Source organism: Fringilla coelebs (genome assembly GCF_963513975.1).
Source record: "Fringilla coelebs genome assembly, chromosome: 12".
NCBI classification, from domain to species: domain Eukaryota; kingdom Metazoa; phylum Chordata; class Aves; order Passeriformes; family Fringillidae; genus Fringilla; species Fringilla coelebs.
Genome location: NC_140038.1, coordinates 4,985,858 through 5,008,052, shown reverse-complemented (window position 1 = coordinate 5,008,052; position 22,195 = coordinate 4,985,858). Strand labels below are relative to the sequence as shown.

The window sequence follows — 22,195 nt, the reverse complement described above, 5'->3', positions numbered from 1 at the left end:
TCAGATGTCTGACTGATCCATAAAAACACCTTTTCCCTTATTTCCACAGTTCAAATGGTGAAGTAAGACCTTAAAAAGATTTATTAGTAAGCGTTGGGATGGACCACAACACCTGCAGACTGAGGCATAGCAGTGAAAAAATTATTCTCTCGTTGAATCAATGGGAAATATTGAAAAATAATTGTCTTTTCAGGGACCAGAATATTTTATAAGCACTAGGAAAAACAAGAGCTGGCACTGGTTTTTTTGCAGGGAGCAAAAGAGAAGTCTCAAAAATCAGCGTGCTCCTATCAGATATTTGTGTTAGGAGAAGGTGTCCGTTTCCAGCCGTTTGGTAAAGCAAAACAGGACAATTCAACAGGTACCGTCTGTCACCTTCCCAGAGGAATCAATTGGGGGTTTCCTTGAGGCCACCATGGAGAGTTTTCCTATGAACTGAGCCAGGTTCCTGGGCTGGGGGTAAATCTGACACCAGTGCATCCATTCCCTGCAGAGGAGGAACAGCTGCGAGGCGAGCGCGGAGCAGCCGATGCCCCGTGGCACGAGATTGGCATGGTGCTGCGATTCTGCTTGTCATGGGAGAGGTCTGCAGGCAGGGAAGGAGCTTTCACTTCCAAGCTTATCCTGCCAAAACCACCTATTTAGCTTTGCACAATGTTCCTTAACACTGCCAAGGCCGGTATTTCTGAGAACAGAGCTTTGGGGTTTAAAATACAAGAAAATCCAACCAAAAAAGGAAAGCCCTGAATTAATGAAATTAGGAGAGACGTGGTGAGATTTTATACTCCAGCTTTCCACATCACAGAAAACGTTTCAAAAGCAACATGGATATTTTTCTGCTGTCCACCTCTTCCTAGCCCAGCTCTACAAAATGCCAAATGGTTGGAATGGATGTGAGGAGTGTGTTTTCCTTTGCCTTGTTGGCAAGGGCAGGGGTAAAACTGAGCCCAGGCCTGGTGTGCCAGGGCAGATGTGCTGCCAGCATGCCAAGGATGCAGAAGCCTTGCTGCTCCTTCTCTCTGCACCAAGAAGAGCACCAGCTCTTCACCATCCACCAAGCAGGAGAGATCATGAAGGGGGGACTCAAAGCACCTTCCTCCAGTTCCATGTTTTCATGTATGTATTAAGAAATGTAGCTTGAGGTTGTATATTCCATGGAGCGGCAGGATTTTTAACAACACTTCAAGTATGAATTTTTACACAGTCTCAGTGCAAGACTTTCAGGAGCAAAGAGCTGGCCCAAACCACCCACTCTGCATTGATTTGACCCAAAATGGAGCAAACCAGAGAAAGGAATGCAGTCCAAATTTTTGGAGCAGCATCCAAGTGCCACTGAAGCTCCATCTGGGATCTCCCCCCACCACCTGCTGATATCTTTCCAGATGTGAGGGGGGCAGGGAAGGAAGCAGGAAGAGGATGCCATGTCACTGAGAATGTCTTAGAACAAATTAAGTGTCCAAAGGCATTTAATAGCACTTAAATTTGCCATCTCCTTAGCCTATGTCCATAATATTTTGGGGAACACCAGCTTTTCAAACCTTCCTGCCCTCCAGAAGAACACAGAATAAAATGTATGTGCAATAATGCATAAATAGTACAAATATTCCAAAGAAAGGTGTATTGGATGAAGTGCTGGTGACCTGCTGTGTTGGGAGCTCTGCACAAGTGTTTCCCACTACGGCTGCCAGCAGGAGAAACAAGCAGATACACTTGGAAAATCCACAGGGGCATTGCTTGCCGGAGCAAACGGCAAACCAGACTTCGTTATCCAATTAATTTCATGTGAATATGCAAGGCTCTGTTAGAGCACACTCTCATTAACTTCCCTCTCCTCTGATTTCCTGAAGCGCTGGTTTCCAGTACACAGGTATTGTACATCTCATTTCTTTTAACACCTTTTCTCTTTCCTTGCCACCACACAGCCTGACAAACCCTCCCCGATTGTTCCTTACTCTGATGATACTCAGTTCCCCTCCATCATGGTGTAACTAAAAACATTTACAACTTCCCTTGTAGAAATTTGCAGCCTCTACAATAGTAAAATTCAGAGCATCATTTCTTTGTTCAGCCTTTGAAGAATCACTACAATGTGTTTAAACCTTTTAGTAAACCTTCTGCAATAAACTAAAATCACAACCTGATGTTGGTATCAAAGTAGCTGTGATAGGACACAGAAAGAGGTGGGAAATTTTGTAGACAGATGTAAGAGTATCTTTAACCAGCCTGACTGGAATAGCTGGAAAACCCAACCAGGATTTGAGTACATGTCTTCTGCCAGGCTGAGACAAACTGCAAAGCTCAAGTACAAATTGAGAGTCTTTTTTCTCGATGCAGCAAAGAGATTCATTGGTAGAACTTAATGGGAGAAAAGGATCCTTAACCAGAGAAGCCCAGGGATGTGAAAAGGCAGAGGAAAAACAAGCACTCCCTGTGCTGAGCGGCAATACATAATTTATAACCCAAATAAAACCACATTTCCATCTATTATTTGGAGGTGAGTGGTGACCTAACACGCAGCAGCACAGCACAATGAAGAGTGAGCCGTTACTAATTACACTTGGTTTGTAAAAATGAACGGAGAACCAGCGGTTATTTGCAAGGAAAGGAGCTGTTGGCACTCTGGCATTTGCTCCAGGGGTGAGGCTGGAATGCTGGAGCATCCCTCCCTGCAGGGCCAAGGGCAGAACAGAGCCCAGAGGCACAGCCCCATCTCCCACCCAGTATCACCCTTGCATGACAGAGCATCTGCAGAGGGTGAATGTCTCGGATCACAATGACTGATCCAAGATATAATTTTGTGTTCTCAATAAAAAACCTAAGAATACATGCAAACCCATTGTTTTGATGTCCTAAATGTCCCTTCATACAGCAGAACAAGGGAGGTGATGGTTTACAGGATTTTAGTCAAGCTCAGACCTGCCAATGGAAAACAGGCTGGAGGGAGACTTAGATTCAGATCTCACATTTTCCAGCACCTATTATCCACCTCCAAAACCTTTATCCCATACATATAAAGTCACTGCTGAGAGGGGACAACCTCATCATACACCACCCAGTTGTCAAGATGATGAAAACAACAAGGACATGATCACTCAGGTGATGAAAATATCTCCACAAATATCTCCTAGAGGGAAAAAATCTTGGAAAGATTTTGTGGGTGTAGAGCTGAAAGATCCCTCCCTTAAATAACAACACACATGTCATCCTGAAAGTGGGAATAAAGGAAGGAGCTCAACCACTCTTGTTGCATTTGGGATGATGTAAATTTATTTTTTTTTCAACCTTCTTTATTATTATTTCTTTCCTTTTTGCATTAAAAAATGCATGTAGCAGGAATCATTGGATTGCATCTGTTTATCCTGGCTGGGGAAGACAGGGATGCTGCTCCCGCTGGCTCACTCAAAGCAGCTTTATAAACCCCAACAAAAACACCATCAGTGCTAACTAAGGAGGGATTTGTTTGCATCTTTCAAGAGAATATTAAATGTATTTCTTTATTGACCTTAATCAACAAGTAAAATACTACATTAAAAAATTAAACTCATGTGAAAACAGCATTTCTTCTCTAAATAGATCTGCCTGCAGTTCAGGAGGGTGGAAAAGGAAACTAAAACACTGACAGAAACGAAAACCACAGAAAGAAACCTTTCTTTCTCTTGCTGAGCCTCATCCTCTTGTTTATAACTCCCAAGGAGAACAGCAGCACGATTGTCCTACCTCGTGCTGGCCGGATTTCAGCAGGAAGGCTTTGCTCACCCGGCCTCCGGCATCCGATAGCGAGGCCCTTCCCTGACCATCTCTCTGTTTGACTGCTCCTTCTTCCCCATCTTCCCCCTTGGATGGCGTCCAGGATAGGGGGGCTACTGATAATTCACCAGCTTCCCAGGCTGGAGTCCCAATAATAATTAAAACCCAGGAGGGGATTGAAACAAGGCATGAAAAAATAATCCCACAGTATCAGGGGCTGGACCAAAAAAAAAAAAAAGGCAGGGGGGAAGGAGAGAATTGGTGCTAAGGAGCTCTACAATCTAAGTCTGATGATCAGTGATGCTGAGAATCAACATCACCTTCAGAGATTTCCACCTGTATTCTGCTGTACCCTGGGACATTTGGCACAAATACATGGGGGACACTATTCCCAACTGTATCAAGACCCTGATCCAGCCTACAAACATATGGTTTGGGGGTTGCTACTGCATTTGCAATCCTTCCACTGCCACTTTAGAAAAAAATGCATCAAAGATAACTAATGTGAGAGGCAGAAAGAGGGAGGGAAATATCCACACTGAATTATCCACACATTTAAGTCCTGACTCACTGAACTGTTCACCTTCTGCATCCCCTTAACCCTGTCTCTGGCACCAGCCCCCCACAAGACACACAAAATGAAACTGAATTGATTCCATGGCAAGGAGTGGGATGGGAGAAAAAAATAAAAGACAATTATTTTTCCTGAAAACACTCTGAGCAATTACAGGTGCCCTGCTCCAACTGCATCCAGAGAAATTTGGCTTGTAAGAAATTGAAGTGTGGGTCTGGCAATTGGGGTGAAGCTGAATTAACAGTGGTTTGAATCCAGTCAAATAAATGAAAGTCCTTCCAATCCTGCCCATTCCATAGTTCTATTAAGTGCAGTGACTTTTCTCAAAGCAAGAAACTTATTAGTGAGCTCAAACCTATTTTCTATTTTGAATTTCCAGTTGAAAGCTTGAAATTTAATTAAACTCCTTGGAAAAATTAGTGGTTAAGATCTTATGACATGATAACCATGAAGCAATTTAAAAAGTACAACCATTAAATCAAAATATAGACTTATGGCTCCTTCAGTAGTTGCTCTCACAGATCCTCATGCCTTAAGCCAGGAGGTGAGACATCCTGCTTATTCAAAAAGCTTCTCCCAGCTCTATTTCTCTTGCCAAACAGCCACAATTAACATGGGAAACCAGAAATATTTCGCTTACTCATAATTCTATCTTAATGAAGCTTTCCCAGCATCAAAAGCCCACTGAGGGGAGACAATCTAACAACCCACAAGAGTGTTGCAGCATAGATGGAACAAAAAGCCTGCCTATTCCTCAAGTACCCCCTGCCCAACAGGGTCAATCTGCACGGAGCAGGACAAACACTCCATTTGCTGAGAGCTCATGGATGTCTTTAAAAGCCCAGTGATCAATAAAGTGCAGTTAAAAAACTTCGTCTGGGGGAGCTCTAATGTGATGGGGATTAAGCAGATGCTGACCCACGCTGCTCTAAACTTGAAAATGGACAGCAGTGACAACCGGATTCTGATTTAGAGAGACAAACAGAAAAAAAATAATGCATTTTTATTTCACATTTCTATAACTCATGCATATATTATATCTACTTTGTATTTTTATATCCCATACCTTGGATTTTATTAATGTATCTTGTACACCTATTGTATATTTATTTTCTTTCAATAGATCTAATATTTGACAATTTAGGGAATGCATTTTTGTTTTAGGCTAACACAATGCAGGAATTGCCATGTCCTTAACCCCAGAGCAACCAAGGCCAGTACCATTGAACCAAGGCCACTCCCATCAGTAAAAATCCCCTCTGTGCCCCAGTTCCCTCCTGACTCCTCACCTGGGGGCTGCACCAGAAATCAGAGTAATCTGAACTCGTGTTATTTATCATTTCAAGCTCTTCCAAGGAAAAACGTGGCACTTGGCCCTCGCTAATCGCGCTGTCCATTGGATGATGCCTTAACTCAAGCATCCAAGTGAGTGTCCACTCTGTCGATAAACCCTGCTGATAAATCTAATTAACGCCAGCTGAAAACCAGGCTAACATCAATAGCTGTCTTTTCTTTTTTCTTTTTTTTAAAGCATTATGTTTTCTTCCAGTTTCACTGAAATTATTTGGCTTTCCTGCAGCAGATGAAAACCAGATGTTGCAAAGCGGGAAGGGCTGCGCGAGCCAGCACGAAAACCCAGGCTGCAACAGGCAGGTCGCACCCATTCATTACCCACATATTTCCCTTCTGCCAGGAGGTTATTTCTATTGCATCTCTGTGATTACAAATATTATAATTGTGATGTAACTCTAGAAAGCCCCGGGTCGTCCCTCGCAGCCCAGGGCCGCACGCGAGCCGAAAGGCGCCGGCAGAGTTTCTTTGTGCTGTGTAAGCACTTTGGAAAGCCTTAATGCCAATATTATGCTTTGTAATCCCTCCTGGAGCAGCCCAAGCCCAGGATTAATCCAGGTTTAACAGCTCTTGGATGCCCACTTGTTACACTGAGAACATTCAAGAAGACAAGGAGTTTGTATGCATGGACAGAAGGCAATTCAGGAAGTTTCGCTGTGCAAAATTGAAGGTGCATCCCCATTCCCCTGATTTGCAGCACAAGGTGGAGAAGCAGGAGTTGGGTTATTTATCATTTTTAGCAGCTACATGATGCAAAAATGGGGAGCATTGGTGGAACAGAGGTGCCTTTGGACTGGCTATATGCACCAGCAATGGGAATGGCAGGTGACCCTGTGCTGAATTTTTAGACATATTTCCCTAGCCAGAAAGAACTTTGAAGTTCTTTCTCTTTCCACAATATTGTTTTTTAACAATTTAATTTTAATCTAACATGTCCAGCAATAGAATATTCTGATTTAAAGCAAACATCCGATGGCAATCTGGACAGGACGTGGGAGCAGGTCTTTATGTGCTTCAATTTGCAAGAGAGAAAGCAGAAAAAAAGGGGAAATAAACCTTCTGCTGGATTTGCAGCACAAAAATCACTGCCCAACAACACTGACAGGACTGGTGGGAATTACACATCATCAGCATCCCAGTGCTAAGCAGCTGCTATTCCAAGGAATCCACTGAAATTCCTTTAAAACTGGCTGAATTCACATGAATTTCACATCACAGTGATGTAGCCATGTACTGGAGCAGCACCTCCACTCGTACCAAACGTGCAACAAACATACCTCACATTTCACTCACAGATGCAATAATTAACATATTGGACAAATTTCCATTGCTAAATACTCTCCAAAATATTTTAACTATCCATCACAGCTGTGCTTTTCCATAGCATAAAGCGTTTACTTCTGTCACAGCTTGAGAATTAAGTTAAAATAAGCTTTTTACATTCATATTAAGCCATAACCCTGAGAATACAACAGGGTTTTACCTGAGTAATTGTTTGGGGATTCTATATGACACCTGAGATGCTATATTATTATTGCTGTTGGTATTATTAGTAGTAGCAGTAGCAATTATGAACACCTATGACACCAGGAACACAGATGGTTTTGTATATATGTATATAGATATATTGCTATTACATAGATTATTACAGGACATAATATATATATAAATTTGGACTACTTTGAGTCACCTGCAATGCAGATTTTTCTTTGTGCATATATATAATTACGCTATTATTACATTACATTACATATATTAATATAACAAATATTATTACAGATGTCATTTTGGACTTCTTTGACACCTGCAATGCAGATTGGGGTGTGAGTTTATACACGTAATTACACCATTATTATTACATTTATTATTATGGCAGCTATTATAATATATATATTATTTTGGATATGGTGACACCTGCAATGCAGATTTATGTGTGTATTCTTATAATATATATGTCAGTATTATAGGAGATACTAAGATATTATTATTACTATAGGAGATATTAACATATATTATTATTACTATAGGAAATATTAACATATATTATTATACATGTTGTTGTTCTTATTTATTTATTTGCTTTTGATATGACACCTGCAGTGCAGACTTCTACCTGCTCATGTATGAAGTGTCCCAAAACTTCCAAAATCCCATGGCAGGTTTTCCTCTAGCGCTTATTCAGAGAAACTAAAACAAATTGCTCATTACAATTTTCCCTGGGTAGCACACCCTGGTGCTGGCCATCACCCACAATGAGCAGTGAGGTTTTGCAGGCTGAGTGTGTGCATTCATCCACTCCTGATTCCCAGCTCTGGAAAGCACGGAGCAGGGGAAATCGAGCAATCCGGGACGCGACGGATGAAACAAAGAGACGGCGACGGAACGCCAGAAAACAACTCCCAGGTGGGGCTTGGCAGCGGGCTGGGATTAGATCACTACGAATCCTGGCTTAAGGAAAGCTCCAGCGTGAATTTCCTGACTAAGGTAAAAAAAAAACCTGGCTCAAATTTATGACCTGCTGGCAAGGTTACCTCTATCCCAGAGGCCTCCAAATACCAGGAACACTCTGGCCCAGAAATGCAGAGTTCAGCCTAATAATTCAAACACATTCCTCCGAGCATCGCCAGCTCCGTGGCCGTAGCCTTGGAGATAAAGACAAACTCTGATGTCTCCAACTCCACATTTTTCAGAGCCTTAAACTAAACCAGAAAAGTGTATTTCCAAAGTTTGCAAAGTTCTCTTTCAATGAAGAAGTGGATATGAGTCTTGTAGAGAAGGTTGTTTTAAGGAGTCAATGTCAAATCTTCCCCATCTCCATCAGATGGAAACCACTTTCCCTATATTTGCTGAACAACAAAAAAAGTGCATTTTCTGCTCCTCAGGACTATTTTCCAAACCTCCTGAATTAAAGGATAATTCAGTTTGTACATATACGAAGAAAACCCTCAACTGAACCCCACAATTTCCCACAGGAGAGACTCAGGACTACTCTTTACACCTACCAGCTTGTATGTAGAATATTTGGAATCCTGAAAAATTTCTTCATAAAAGGATTTTGTGTTATGAAATCTGCTTTGTCTCTTTTTCTTTTGTTTCTTCATTTATTTCTTTTCTATTTCTTCTCCAAGCACATCAGATGCTTTACTGAAGTTTGGATCTGCTCTGCTTTAGAAAGCACTCAAGCAACAAATATTTAGGAGACAGCTCCCAACCAACCCACCAAACCAAAACTTTGCTCCCCAAACCTGCTGTTTCTCAAAAAAACCTTTTTGATTTCCTCAATGATAAAGCAAATTAAGTATAAACATTTTATCCTTATGTTGGATGTGAGCATTTTTACCCAGCTGCTTTCATTCTCCTTTGTTATCCTTCACTGAGATCCTTGGCTAAGATTTTTCTCCCAATTAAAAACCTTAAGCCAATTTGCCCGTTTTAGGACAATCAGTAAATCTTTGGTGTCTACCACAAAGTCAGTGCACAGGAATCATGTTCTTTTGTTCTTATTTCCTCCTTTCAAATGAAAATAGTGTGGATCTGGACAATACTGACAAAAAAAAGTTATATTTTTTAAAATTACATTATGGGCAGAAATTGCTCAACTTTTCCTTTTTTCCTTTTTTAAATATATATACATGTATATGTTCTATAACTATAAGTAATGTTTTTCATAACAGCCAATTTGTCTTGTGCTGTACTAAATTTTCAATTATTTTGACTCTTAATCAGTATTGTAACATCTTTTCCCCTATTCAGGCTTTCCTTATGGCCCTTGATACTGAAGCTGACCCTAAAAATACCTATTCAGAGTTATTAGATGAAGACTGTGCCAATGTAGGAGATCCCTGAGCTACAGCTGCCTGCAAGTGGTGGGACTAGCAGGCAAGTCTCATCCTGCCCTGCCTGATGTCCTCTCAGGACTGGGATGAGGAGGAGGTGAAGCCTTCATCTGTGGCAGCACAGGGATCTTTGTTGGACAGGAAAGACCTCACTCTCCATGGCTCTTCACTCCTAAACAGGAGGTGCCTCCCTTCAGCTCAAGGCTTCACGGGAGCAGGGAGCGATGGTGGGACACCAACTACCCAGGGAGAGAGAGCTTTGTTAACTTGCTGATGCAAAGTACACATAATTTGGTTTTCATACTTTATAGGTTCAAAATAAATCATCTACAAAAGGTCTTCACTGTTTGAAACTCTTCAGATTCTGCTTGCCCTTTCATCTTCCCTATCACAGCCTCTGCCCAGAGAAGTCCAAATCCCCAATCACAGCGACAAAGCCAAAGGCTCAACTGTCTGGCACGACGTTGATTCCTCATCCATCTTAATTAAGGGAATAGAAGGGAGCTGCAATCTGCTGCTGCCGTTAAGGCAGATCCCTTCCGCAAACACGGCAAACAATGATTTTATTTGCCTACCCTGAATTGCTGCCATGAGCTCCTGTGAGGCTTGTGCAACGTGGGACTGGGAGAGGATTGTTCCACCGCCCTCCACCGAGCTTTAACTTAACCTCTACGTAGTATTTAACCTTAAACAGCAAACAAATAGGAGCAGCTCCCTGCCTCTGCCTCCCTGAAGTGCCTCACTGCTTTTGACTGAATCCTCTTGGGTTTGGCAAAGCCATTGGGGCAAATCAGGAGGCACTTGGTTAAACTCCTTTATATCCTTAAGATGTTGAAAGAACAAAAATGCAATCCACCTGCTGTAGAAGAGGTGGACAACAACACTCATCCCAGAAATTCCTGGGTTGAGGCATCTTCAGTGACACGACCCTAAACGATGACCATCAGCACACTGACTTGGAAAGTAACAATTACAAGCATGAACACCAGCTCAACTGGAGGTCTCCAGGTCCTGATATGTCAGTATTCTTGGTGCAGCTGTCACATCTCTGTATAGATGGACCAAAATATCAGGTTTGCTTCTTTTTACGACACCTCAGTGTATGAATCAACCCAAGTATGAAGTTGTCTCAGTCCCTCAGTTGCTGGAATTATGAAGTCAATTCCCATAGGAATCATATGGGGAAAGAAGATGCACACATTGTATCGTTGCACAGCTGTAGCTATCACAGAATCATGGAATCATTGAGATTGGAAAAGACCTTTGAGATCATCAAATCCAACCTGGGACCAATCACCACCTCATCAACCAGACCAGAGCACTGAGTGCATGCCTTCAACGCCTTCAGGGATGGGGACACCTCCTTCCTGGGCAGCCCATTCCAATGCCTAATCACACCTTCTGTGAAAAAACTCTTCCTGATATCCAATCTGAACCTCCCTTGAGGCAGCTTAAGACAATGAATGTCCTGCTGTCCTGTCCCTCCTTCCCTGGGATCACAGCCCAGGCTGCACCCTCCTGTCAGGGAGTTGTGGAGAGTGGAGCAGGTCCAGCAGAGGCTGCAGGGATGAGGAAGGGCCTGGAGCATCTCCCTGCCGAGGAGAGGCTGAGGGGGCTGAGGCTGTTCAGCCTGGAGAGGAGCCCTCAGCCCTGGGTGTCCCTGGGTGTCCCTGGGTGCAGGGAGGGGCAGAGCAGGGCCCAGGCTCTGCTCCAGGCCCAGCAATGGCCCCAGAGCCACGGGCAGGGCCTGAGCCCAGGAAGTTCCATCTGAACATGAGGTGCAACTTTTTCACTGTGCAGCGACTGAGCACTGGACAGATTGTCCAGAGAGGCTGAGGAGTCTCCCTCACTGGAGATATTCCAGAGCTGTCTGGACACAATCCTGTGCCCTGTGCTCTGGAACAGCCCTGCCTGAGCAGGGAGGTGGGACCAGGTGACCACCGTGGTCCCTTCCATAACTAACCACATTTTCTCTGTCCCCCACCCTATAAAATTAGCGGCAATAACAATTTATTGTTACAAGTAGCAATTCTTGCCCTATAAATAAGAAGGGGAGCCTCTCTCCCTTGAAGACATGGAGGACAGAGCCAGAAAATCCTATCTGCTCCCCTGGGATACAATTTCTGAGCTCAGTAGGACACTGAGCTCACAATTGTCATTGAGCTGTCAGGAGAGGGATCTGCTCCTGGGGCAGCAAACCCAAACGCTCTCCCAGAGGTGTTTAAGTGACAACACTCTCATTCTGGGCCCAGAAAAGCCACAGGGATGGCAGAAACCGTTAAAAAGCCGAAATTTGTCAAATTACCACCAAAGCTGGGTGTAGCCCCTGTCCTACAAAGGCTCCTTGTTCCCAGGCTCTTCTGTTCCCCACCAAGGGCTGCAGCACAGCACCCACCTGGCATCCACCCAGCACCCAGCCCAGCGTGTGGATTCTGATACAGGCTACCCAACCACCAGAAATGTCAAAAGGGTCTCAGTAAATGCTCCTGAAAACACACCAAAAAAAAAAATCTGTATTTTGACAGGGAGAAGGGGGAGGGGGAAGAAACAAAATCCCTACTAAGGCATTAACTCCTCACTCCATGACTAGAAAAACATGGTGCTGTATTAACCATGCACATTAAGGATAAAAAGTCCTTGTCTTGGTTATTAAGTTTTCATGGAAGCCTTACTGAACAGCAGCAACATGATCTTTGATTGAAAACATTATTTATCAAAGTGTTACATTATAATCACAGCATTTGTTAAATAGAGAGAAAAAGGAAAAAATAAGGTGTCAGAAAATGTGCCCTTCCTTCATGTTTTGTTAAATGTGCACCTTGATATTCAAGTTTTACCAGAAAAGCTGAATACAAACCCAAATAACAAAAACACTGCTGGAGTAAGTCAGAGAAAGATACTTAAAAAATTGTATTAGAAAATAAATTGTTTTCTAATACCATATAATACTGAGCATCATCTCAGTTTACATGAACATGTGGTCCCTGCCAGGGTCAGATCCAGGGTTATTTTGTATAGATACATAAATATTTATAGAATCTGGATAGCCAGAGATCCTGATACTTAGTGATCCATAAAGTCTGGCTATCTAGAGGTCCATAAAGTCAGGATGTCTTGCAAGGTGAGCACTCCACCCAACAAGGGCAGGGTTTATTTGGCATTTCCCTCCTGGAAACAAAATACCTCCTAATTCTTAAGGGTGGAGAAAAAGCAGCTTCATATAAACCTGCTTTAATAACAAATCCATCTCCCCACTGTCATCTCAGAGAAGAAACATCATTTTTTGTCATTCAATTGCAATAATCTGGACTTTGGAGTAATGAAATATTTGCTGAAGATAGCATGTAATGAAAAATAATAACAATATTAGACCCAGGCACTGATACAGCCCATCTGGATATGGCAGGAAGACTCTACAGTGAAAATATTGAATAATTCAGTGTCAGAAATGGGATGAACAAGATGCTATTTGATACAGAGCCTGAAACTGTAAAACCTCCCCAGCTGAAGAATCCCAGCATTTTGCAAGCGCTGGTGAAAAGCAGTTGGTGCCTGAGCCTTGCTGTGGGAGTCCTTTGTGTCAGGCCTGCACAAATTCTTCCCACATTAGGCATCAGCTGGATAATCTCCGTGTGCTGCTCTCTCTCTAACCTTTCCAGGCACTGGGGAGGCAAGAATGCAGAGGGGAAAAAATCCTGGCTGCTGTGTTCACACCTACCCCAAACTCAGATGGCAGAGCAGTGATAATTGCACATATCATAGGTTAAAAATCATTAAAAGTGAATAATGAGCAGAAGAAAAAATATTCCCTCTCCCCTTCATATAAATCCATTTTTTTTATCTAGAACTTTTAGAGTCACACAATACAAGAAAATTACTTAAAAATCAGTGTACTGGAAACTGAACATTGTGAACTGAATCAGAGAATCTATTTTCTTTTGTTAAGTCCATTTTAATGGAATTTGGTTACCTCCCATTAATACTGTTCCAAATAGAGGGTAAAAATGTAAATATACTTAAATTTTATTTCCCATTAGTACTGTTTCAAGCAGGAATAGAGAAAAAAAGGGAATATAGTCCAAGTTTACATCCCATTAGCATTGTTCCAGGTAAAAATATGAATATTCCATTTGCAAATGTCATTTCTCATAGGCAAATAATGGTACCCTAATTCCTACATGAATTGAGCATCCCCTTATCCTCATTCCACAGTACAGGAGTTGAGTGTGGGATCTGCCAGTGGAGCTGGGTCCTGCCTAGGATAGCTGCAGGTCTGGCACCCACAGGAGAAGCAGCAGAGGCTGCATGCAGGGGGAGCTTTGGCCCTTCCGTGTTGTCCAGTGCTTCCTGAACCTGCTGGAAGTCCAGGACACGCCTGATCATTCCAGTTAATTGATTTTTCTAACTCAACTCAATGGCTCTTTGTTTGGTTCTGGAAGCATTCAGCAGCATCCACTGCAATTCCAGCAGCGTGGAGTCGTTCTGCTCACACCTCACAGGGCTGCACCTCCAGCTGCCAGGGCTGAATTCAGCTGGGAGGACCCTGAATATTAGCACAAAGTGCTGGAAAATAACATTCAACATCTTCTGGATGCTGCCTGCATTTCCCTCTAACAACCCTACAATCAGGATTAAGTAAATAAGAAAAAATAAAGGCTTTCATCTTCCAAGGCCTTCAGGTGGCAACTCTGACTTCCCCACAAAAGCAAAACACACACATTGCACAACATTGCTCCAGAAACCAAAAAGCAACTCCAGCTGCTGTTCCTAAGGTTCCTGTGCAAACCACCACCAATGGCAATGCAAATAGAAGGGCCATGTCTACAGAAAGCTCTCTGCAATTCTTTCCAAAGAAATTCAAGCAATCAATTCCTTTTTTTCTGGCAGAGATGCTGCAGATGCATATCAGCTGTGAAGGGCAGCAGCAGCTTCCCTTGGCCACTGCCTGTGCTCCGAGGCCTCTCCCAGGAGCATAGCTCTTGGCTTTTATTTTTTTTTTTAAGCAACTGAGAGATCCCCACTGGGATGTCTGAAAAGGCAAATAAACAGCTGCTCAGACAACACATCTGCTGTGTGTAGCTGCCATGGCTGTACTCCTGTGACAAATGAGATGCTGAGAAAGGGACCGATGGTAAAACAAGCTGGTGCAGACTCCTTTAGACCAAGGTTCATCCAATACCTGTCTGAGGACCTCTGGGCATACCTGAGCCAGGGAGGATTTTCCTACTTTTGCAGTTTTATGCAGAATTTAAAAAAAGAAATTAGAAGATGTAATAAATTAGCTTGCATTCAGAGCTCCCCACAAAGCTGAAGCATGGTCTAGGAGGATGGAGGAGGATGCTCACAGGCTGTACCCTGTACCAGTACAAGGTGATGATCCCATCCACATCCCACCTCTAAGGGTTACAGTCCATAAAAACAAGCTGGGGTTCCAACATAAAGTTCCTCTGGATGTTTCTAGCTAATATAATTAAAGAGAAAACAGGGGTTTAAAACACTGTTCCAAGTTCACATCAACAAGTTCCCTAGATGTGGGATAAAAGATCTCTGCAGGGATAAAGCACAGCCCTCCAGGCAGAGCACAAATTGAATCATGGCATGATTTGGATTGGAAGGGAACTTCAAAGGTCATCTAATCCAACCCCCTGCCCTGGGCAGGAACACCTTCCACTAGACCTGGTTGTTCAACCTCTCCAACCTAACCTTGAATGCTTCCAGGGATGGAGCAGCCACATCTTTTCCAGTGTGAAGAAATTTTTCCAACCTAAACCTCCCCTGGCACATCCTGAGGCCATTTCCTCTTGTCCTCTCCCTTGTTCCTTGAGAACAGAGCCTGTCCTCCATCTGGCTGCCCCCTCCTGTCAGGGAGCTGTGCAGAGCCAGAAGGTCCCTCCTGAGCCTCCTTTTCTCCAGGCTGAGCTCCCCCAGCTCCCTCAGCTGCTCCTGGTGCTCCAGCTCCTCAATGTCTTGTTGAGCTGTGGCACTCTGGGCTCCTGATGGAGGATGGAGATGAGCAGAAGTCATCTTCACCTCAAGTATTGCATGGAGTCAATCAGAATGGAACTGCAGCATGTGGAACTCTCCCTCAATTAACTACACAAAGTTATGGATTTTGAGAAGCTTGGTCTTGAAACTAAAGAGCCAGAGTACAAAATTTTCGTAAGCTCAGCTCTGCTGAAGAAGCAAGTTCTTATAGGGCAAAATGTGTTTTATAAGAAAATGGGGAGAAACAGGAAAAATATAATCACATGGTTTTTAAAAAATTGGAATCTTGTTATTAGAAAAATTAGTATGGTATTTAAGGAATAGAATTTATGAAAAAATATATAAATATGCAAGTATTTTAAAATATCATTTATGACCAAAACAAGCATATTGCAACCAAGGAGCACCACTACAACAAAATGTTCCTATTAAATCCCAGCAGAAGAAAAAGAAAATCCATAGGATTTACATCAAATACACTTTAAAAGGACACGCCCGGTCTCAGTACACACCTCAAACTACGTGCAACTAGTAAATGATGTCACCCTGTTTAGAGGGCAGTAACAGCTTGTCTTGACAGCCATCCCCAAAAGTCCAATTTGGACAAGACTCAGGAATCTCATGCAACAAAAAAAAAAACAAAAACAAAACACCCCAAACAATAGCCTGAAGCTGTTCATGAAAGGTAAATTAGGAAAACAGAGAAGCTGCAGAAAAAAAAAAAATCTTAATTTTGCTCCACTTCCGCTCCTGCTGTGTGAGCATGACAGCAAAGGCATTCCCAGGAACAGGAGGTTCCATGCACTTGTCCTGCCTGCCAGAGACACTTTTCAGGCAGAGAAAGAGATCAATGGGTCCAAGTGAGCTGTTGGTTGCTCCATTTTCTGAATCAGAAGTCACAGTACAAAGAGCTCTGTTGCTGCCTCTGAAGGACAAACCTGAGCTGAACACAATCTGATCTTAAATATGCAAAGGGGATGCAGAAGGTGTCTGGAGGAGAGAAGAAGAACAAAAGAAAAGAAGGAAAAAAAATCCCCAAAAGTTTGGCATCTAAACTTCCAGAGTTTATTCAATTTATTTCAACCACAACTTAAAAGGTCAAATCTGCAAACGCTTTGCAGAGTAATGCAACCCAAAGCTCTGCTCTGAAGATCCCTTTCTTGGGAAATTCTAGAAAGAAGGAAAAGCAGAAATATAGCCACTTTATCTTTCAGGCTGCCTGATTTGTGACTATTTGGGACCAGTGCTGGCAAAGCAGGACAAATTCTGATTACCCCCACTTTTTCCAAGAGGCCTGGAAGCAGGCACAGCACAACAGCAGCCGTCCAGCTGCTGGAGTGAAGGAATGCAAACTTCTGTTCCAACAGCAAAAAAAAAAAATACAACAGATATGATTCAGGATTTTTTTCCCTCAAAAACAGCTGCGGATCTTGCGAAAGGAAAACAAAAGGCTGGAGTGCATCCCTGCCCTCCACCTCATCCCAACACACACAACTTGCCAGACACTGGGGCTTTGAGCAACCTCATCTAGAGGAAAGGGAACCAAGGAGAGGAACTACAAAGCTGCTTTTGAAAGGAAAAGAATATTAAAAATTAGGAAGGAATTCTTCCCTGTGATGGTGGAGAGGCGCCGGCACAGGTTGCACAGAGAAGCTCCAAGGCCCATTCCTAGAAGTGTTCCAGGCCAGGTTGGACAGGGCTTGGAGCAGCCTGGAATACAGGAAGGTGTTGCTGCTCATGGCAGGGGGTGGAATGGGATGATCCCTTCCAACCCAAACCATTCTATGAATGGTCCCCAGAAGAAGTGAGTGGCCACCACCAGAGCAGGATTCCCAGCAAACCATTTGTGATGCCTCTCTCCATCCAAGAGCCAAGCAAACTGACAACCTGTTCCTGAGAAAAGTAGAATCTAAGAAAAAAGAACAATTCTCCAAACTTCCCTCTACCTTTCTTTTCACAGAGCTCTCTCTTCCCCACCTCCAGAAATCTAACCTAGGCAGACAAGCTCCCTCTGACACTGTTAAAGAGAACTATAAAATGACCTTGGTCCAACATGACACATTGAGCAATCTATCAAAAACTGAAGAGCATGGAAGTGTTTCAAACAAATAACAGGACTACAGGTGGAATAACAGGACTGGAGGTGGAATGCAATAGTCTTCATACCAGTTTTCTGAAATTAATGTGGTCACCAGTGTGGGTCACCACAGTAACCACCATTAATTACAGGAGCCTGGTCTGATGTTTTCTCATCAACTCCAGAGAGTGAGAGTGAGAGGATGCATGCACCAAACCACCTCCATGTATCATGGCTTCCAAGGACAGTGGCATGGCTGAAGCTGACACATCACCTGTGTGCAGATGGGCTTTAAGCAACAAAATTCTAACCAGCAAAGCTGGCAATTCCAAGGAAAACCATCTCAACCACTCTGGGGCAAACTCATGACTAATTAATTAATGAATGCTGGTATCCCACTTCAGAGTTTCATACCTGAAAAGCTGATGGCCAAGTTTTTCTAACCTCTAATACAAAGGAAGAGTCCTCATAAAGTAACCAATATGTGGCCAAATCAAGCACTCATGGTTAGAAAACAATTTTGACCAAGAAAGTTACCTTTGATTTCTTCCCTAGCTCAAAGAAGCTGACTGCACAGAAACTCCATAAATACAACATTATCAATACATTGTGTGCAATGAAATCCCTTTACAATACACTAGAAAATTGCTACTGATAATTCTCATTTCCATTTTCCCACTGAGAAACCACCAAGATAAACCTGCACTGAGAAACACTTGAGTGAAAACAAAGCATTAACAAATTTGGCAGCAAGCCATCTGCTGTATTTTTGTTTTTTCCTCTTTTTTTTTTTTTGGAAGCAGGTAATATTCTATAGGTGGAAACACAAGCTTCTCTCATTGCTAATGCTGTTGTCACTTCGTTATCAGTATTTAGCAGATAGCCACAGAGTTAAGTGTCACAATAAAATCCCAACTACTCAGGTTTGGTTTTTTTTCACTGTTAAAACATTTCCACACTACTATCGTTTCCATGTTACCTCAAGCACTGGGCCAGCTCCAAGAATTATCTGTTCTACTCCACTGGCAAATCCCTTCTGGCTGAGGGCGGTGAGGTGATGAATCAGAAAGTTGGTGCTCTGTGTCTTTCCCGAGCCGCTCTCTCCTGAAATCACGATGCACTGGTTCTTCTTCCTCTGGAGCATAGCATGGTAAGCCACATCTGCCACAGCGTAAATGTGGGGCTCCAGCTTCCCCAGCTGATGGTTATCGTACATCTTCACATACTTGGGGTTATAAATAGGTAGGAACTTGAAGGGATTAATAACAATGAGGATGCTGCCAACGTAGGTGTAGATTTTTTCCTGCTTGAAGCGGTTTCTGAGATTTTCCAGGAGCGTTTTCTCGTTCAGGTCCGGCAGACCGCACAAATCATCGTAGTCCTTCTGCTGGGGCTGGGGGAGGAAGCCCCGCTCCACCATCCTGCGCCGCTCCTCCGTCACCCGCAGCCAGGACTGGAGGCTGCCGTAGTGGATGGAGCCATCCAGGTTCTTCTCCCGCAGCAGGAAGCGATAATCCTCGCCGCTGATGCGGTTCTCCAGCGCCATGCGCGGCCACAGCATCATGCGCTGCACCGGGCAGTCCGTGGGGTTGAGGATCCATTCCTCCCCTCCAAACTCCTTCACTTCGGCCAACACGTAGCATTTTGTTTTCTCGAGCTGGAGTTTGTTGATGAGCGAATCGATGACCTCGGCGGCCGTGGACGTTTTCCTGGCGGTGATGGGGCAGTAGATCGTCCCCTCTGCGATGCTCCCGGGGTAGATGTGCAGCGTGTACTCGCTATCCTCAAAGCGTCGTCTGCCTCCAACATCATTTACACTCATATTGGATCCTTTCCCATCAGTCCCTGGGCTGCATAGTCAGGACTGTGCTGTATCTTGTCAGGTCATCATGTTAGCAAGGCTAAAGAAAAAAACAAAATAAAACCAGGTGAGGTGTTATCCTACAAATACCCCAAAGCTGTAGCAGATAAAAGTATTTGACACCCAAACACTACACACACAACACAGCCTCCCCCTACTCCCCCTCCCAATAGCACCTCAAGCTTTTGCTAATTTTGCCCCCAATCCGAGGTATCAGAAACACCCTCTGATTTTCAGTGAAAATCTTGTGAGCAACACACCAGACAATCTCCTGAACCAGTCTAATGGGTGCATGCTACTCAGTACCCACAAACCTTAGCTGCTAAAACAAAATGACCATCACCTTCCCCTGCACATCTGGCCCTTGCTACAGATGCATTTTTCCATGGTCCTGTGCCAGTAAAGAGGAGATAAACTCCTTTCCTTCCTGTCCAGGAGATTTTGAACCCATGATGATTTAATCAGCAGCACTTTTTCCCCTACTAAGTCACTCTTTTTCAGAGATGTGCATATCTCACACTGGATACGAGTTATTGCAACCAAATCCTTTGTTGCCTACATTGCACTTTTTATTTCTCTTGTACTGTTTAAAACCAAACAAACCCATATCTCTGGCAATGAAACACCAAATGTGCAGCTGATTTCTCAAACTTCATCACTACAAGAAGATAACACACCACCAGCAGCCCCAGATAAAAGCAAATTCAGAGTTCAAGGGCCCCAATTCTCCACCAGTTCTAGCAAACTCCAAACTGCTCTGGAAGATGTTGAGAGTTATTCCAAGAGAAAGACAAAAGGGAACTAGGGAGAAAAGCAGCACCCTCAGAACCAGGATCTGGGCAATCAGGTGGCAGTGACACTTCATTCAGATTAAAGTTTACATTAGGACACACAGCCTAATGTTATTTGTAATGTTGAAATTTTTGTTGAGCACTGCCCCACTGGAGCAGGGCCTCACAACTACGACAGTTCCCTCCCGGCATCAACAAAATGCTCAAGAAGGGTCAAAAAAAAATGAAGGCAAAACCCGCAACAGGTTTAGGGAACTTCAGATATTTGATGCTGGCAAGAGTATTCAGGGAAAGCATTTCACTGGTCACCCTGTTCCTGCAGTCTCCCCCAGGTTTCCAGATCCAGGACCTTCAGTTCAAGTACAGCCACCCTCATCTCCTACATCGCCTCCAAGGCTGGGATTTGGAGAATTGTTTCATTTCTGAGGCCCTCAAATGAGCAGCACTGTTTTATGCTGTATTGTTTCTCGCTCCAATATTTCATTAAGTATATTATCTCCAGCCACGCGCGCTTCAAAGCGCAGAACTGAACGTGTCCCAGTGAAATACATCTGGCAGAGGCTCACGGTGCATTGCTTGGTAGCAGGACATACATTATACACCGGGAAGTGTTCCAGCTGCTTTCCTATGGCTTTACTACAGGCACAGATGCAGCAAGGATGATGTCAGGGAAGGGTTGGGTTGGGCTTGCTTTGTGTAGCTCTGCAACTCCAGCATCAGCTTTTCATCAAGAAGGGGTGAACCAAACCATCCCCCCCCTCCACTATACTTAAGCTCAGTAATTCCTCACCCAGATTTTACTTCAAAGCTGAGGCCAAGAGGACTGGCTATTTTTATTGATGTTATCAGAGCGTATCCAAGACTGCTGACTCACATGAGAAGTGCAAACAGGACTTTAAGTTGCTTACCTTGAGCAAACTGACCTTCCCTCCTCCCTCCTGCACACTCAATAAAGCACCAGGCCACTCAACCCCACCCACCCAAACATCTCTAGAGACGTTTATGCTGCATGGAATTGGTAACAACAAACACCTGTGCCTTCTGCAGCCAAACAATTTGAATCCAGCAGGGCTGCAAGCCAAGCATGAACCCCATGGAGATGCTAAAAGCCTCAGCAGCTCTGGGGACACAGAAGAGCCAAGTCCCCTCCACAAAACCACTCAAAGACCAGAAGCTTCCGAGATCAGAAAGCAAAGGGGCGTTAATTCGAGCCTTGTAAATCCCAGGGGTGCCACGGGGTTTACTGGTAACAACCTCAAACATGGCTCAGTGTTGATGGAGGTCAAAGCCATGTTAATGAAGTTAATTGGTTGTGGTCCCCCGTGCCCTGCTGCACGTGAGCCTGGCCCTGGCTCAGAGTCCAAAACACCTTGCACAGGCAGGCAGCTTTTCCCAGCATTTTGGAGAAAATAATGCAATGAAATATCCATCCTAAGGTAATTAGCATATATCAGGGAGAAAGGTTCTCCTAACAACAATCATTCCAGCAGGCTGTTGCATTAGCTATTATATGACTTGAAACATTAATATTTTTGCATTTAGAAATAAAAAATTAAATGGGATCGTGAAAAAAATGCACAAAGTTTGTATTGTGCCAGCCATTAATACTTGCTCTGTGCACTATTTTAATTAAAGGCCTTTTGAGTTACTTCACGCTTACATTTACAAGTGAACATATAAAAATGATGCTACACTTCAGTCATTTATACATTTTTGCCTATTGCAAACTCCTGGGATCACTGGCCAAAAATTCATGGACTCTGCACGCCTATGAAAGGAAACATTTATGGCATTTTAAGTCAACAAAGAATCATGGAATGGTGTGAGCTGGAAGAGGTTTTAGAGCTCATCTCATTCCACCTCTGCCAAGGGCTGCGAAACCTTCCACTGTCCCAGGGTGCTCCAAGCCCCATCCAAACTGGCCTTGGACACTTCCAGGGATCCAGGGGCAGCCACAGCTGCTCTGGGCACCCT

General features: G+C 43.6%; 1 protein-coding gene across 6 annotated transcripts in view; it reads right to left on the bottom strand.

Annotated features, from left to right (window-relative positions):
* The window catches only part of MYO9A (myosin IXA), a 174,520-nt gene that overhangs the window by 123,907 nt on the left and 28,418 nt on the right, over positions 1-22,195 (bottom strand). For all 6 annotated transcript variants that reach the window (XM_084213577.1, XM_084213578.1, XM_084213579.1 and 3 more), the window contains exon 2: positions 18,549-19,470. In XM_084213577.1, coding sequence (XP_084069703.1) covers positions 18,549-19,391 — 843 coding nt within the window. In that variant the 5' untranslated portion in view covers positions 19,392-19,470. The remainder of the gene's footprint in view (positions 1-18,548; positions 19,471-22,195) is intronic.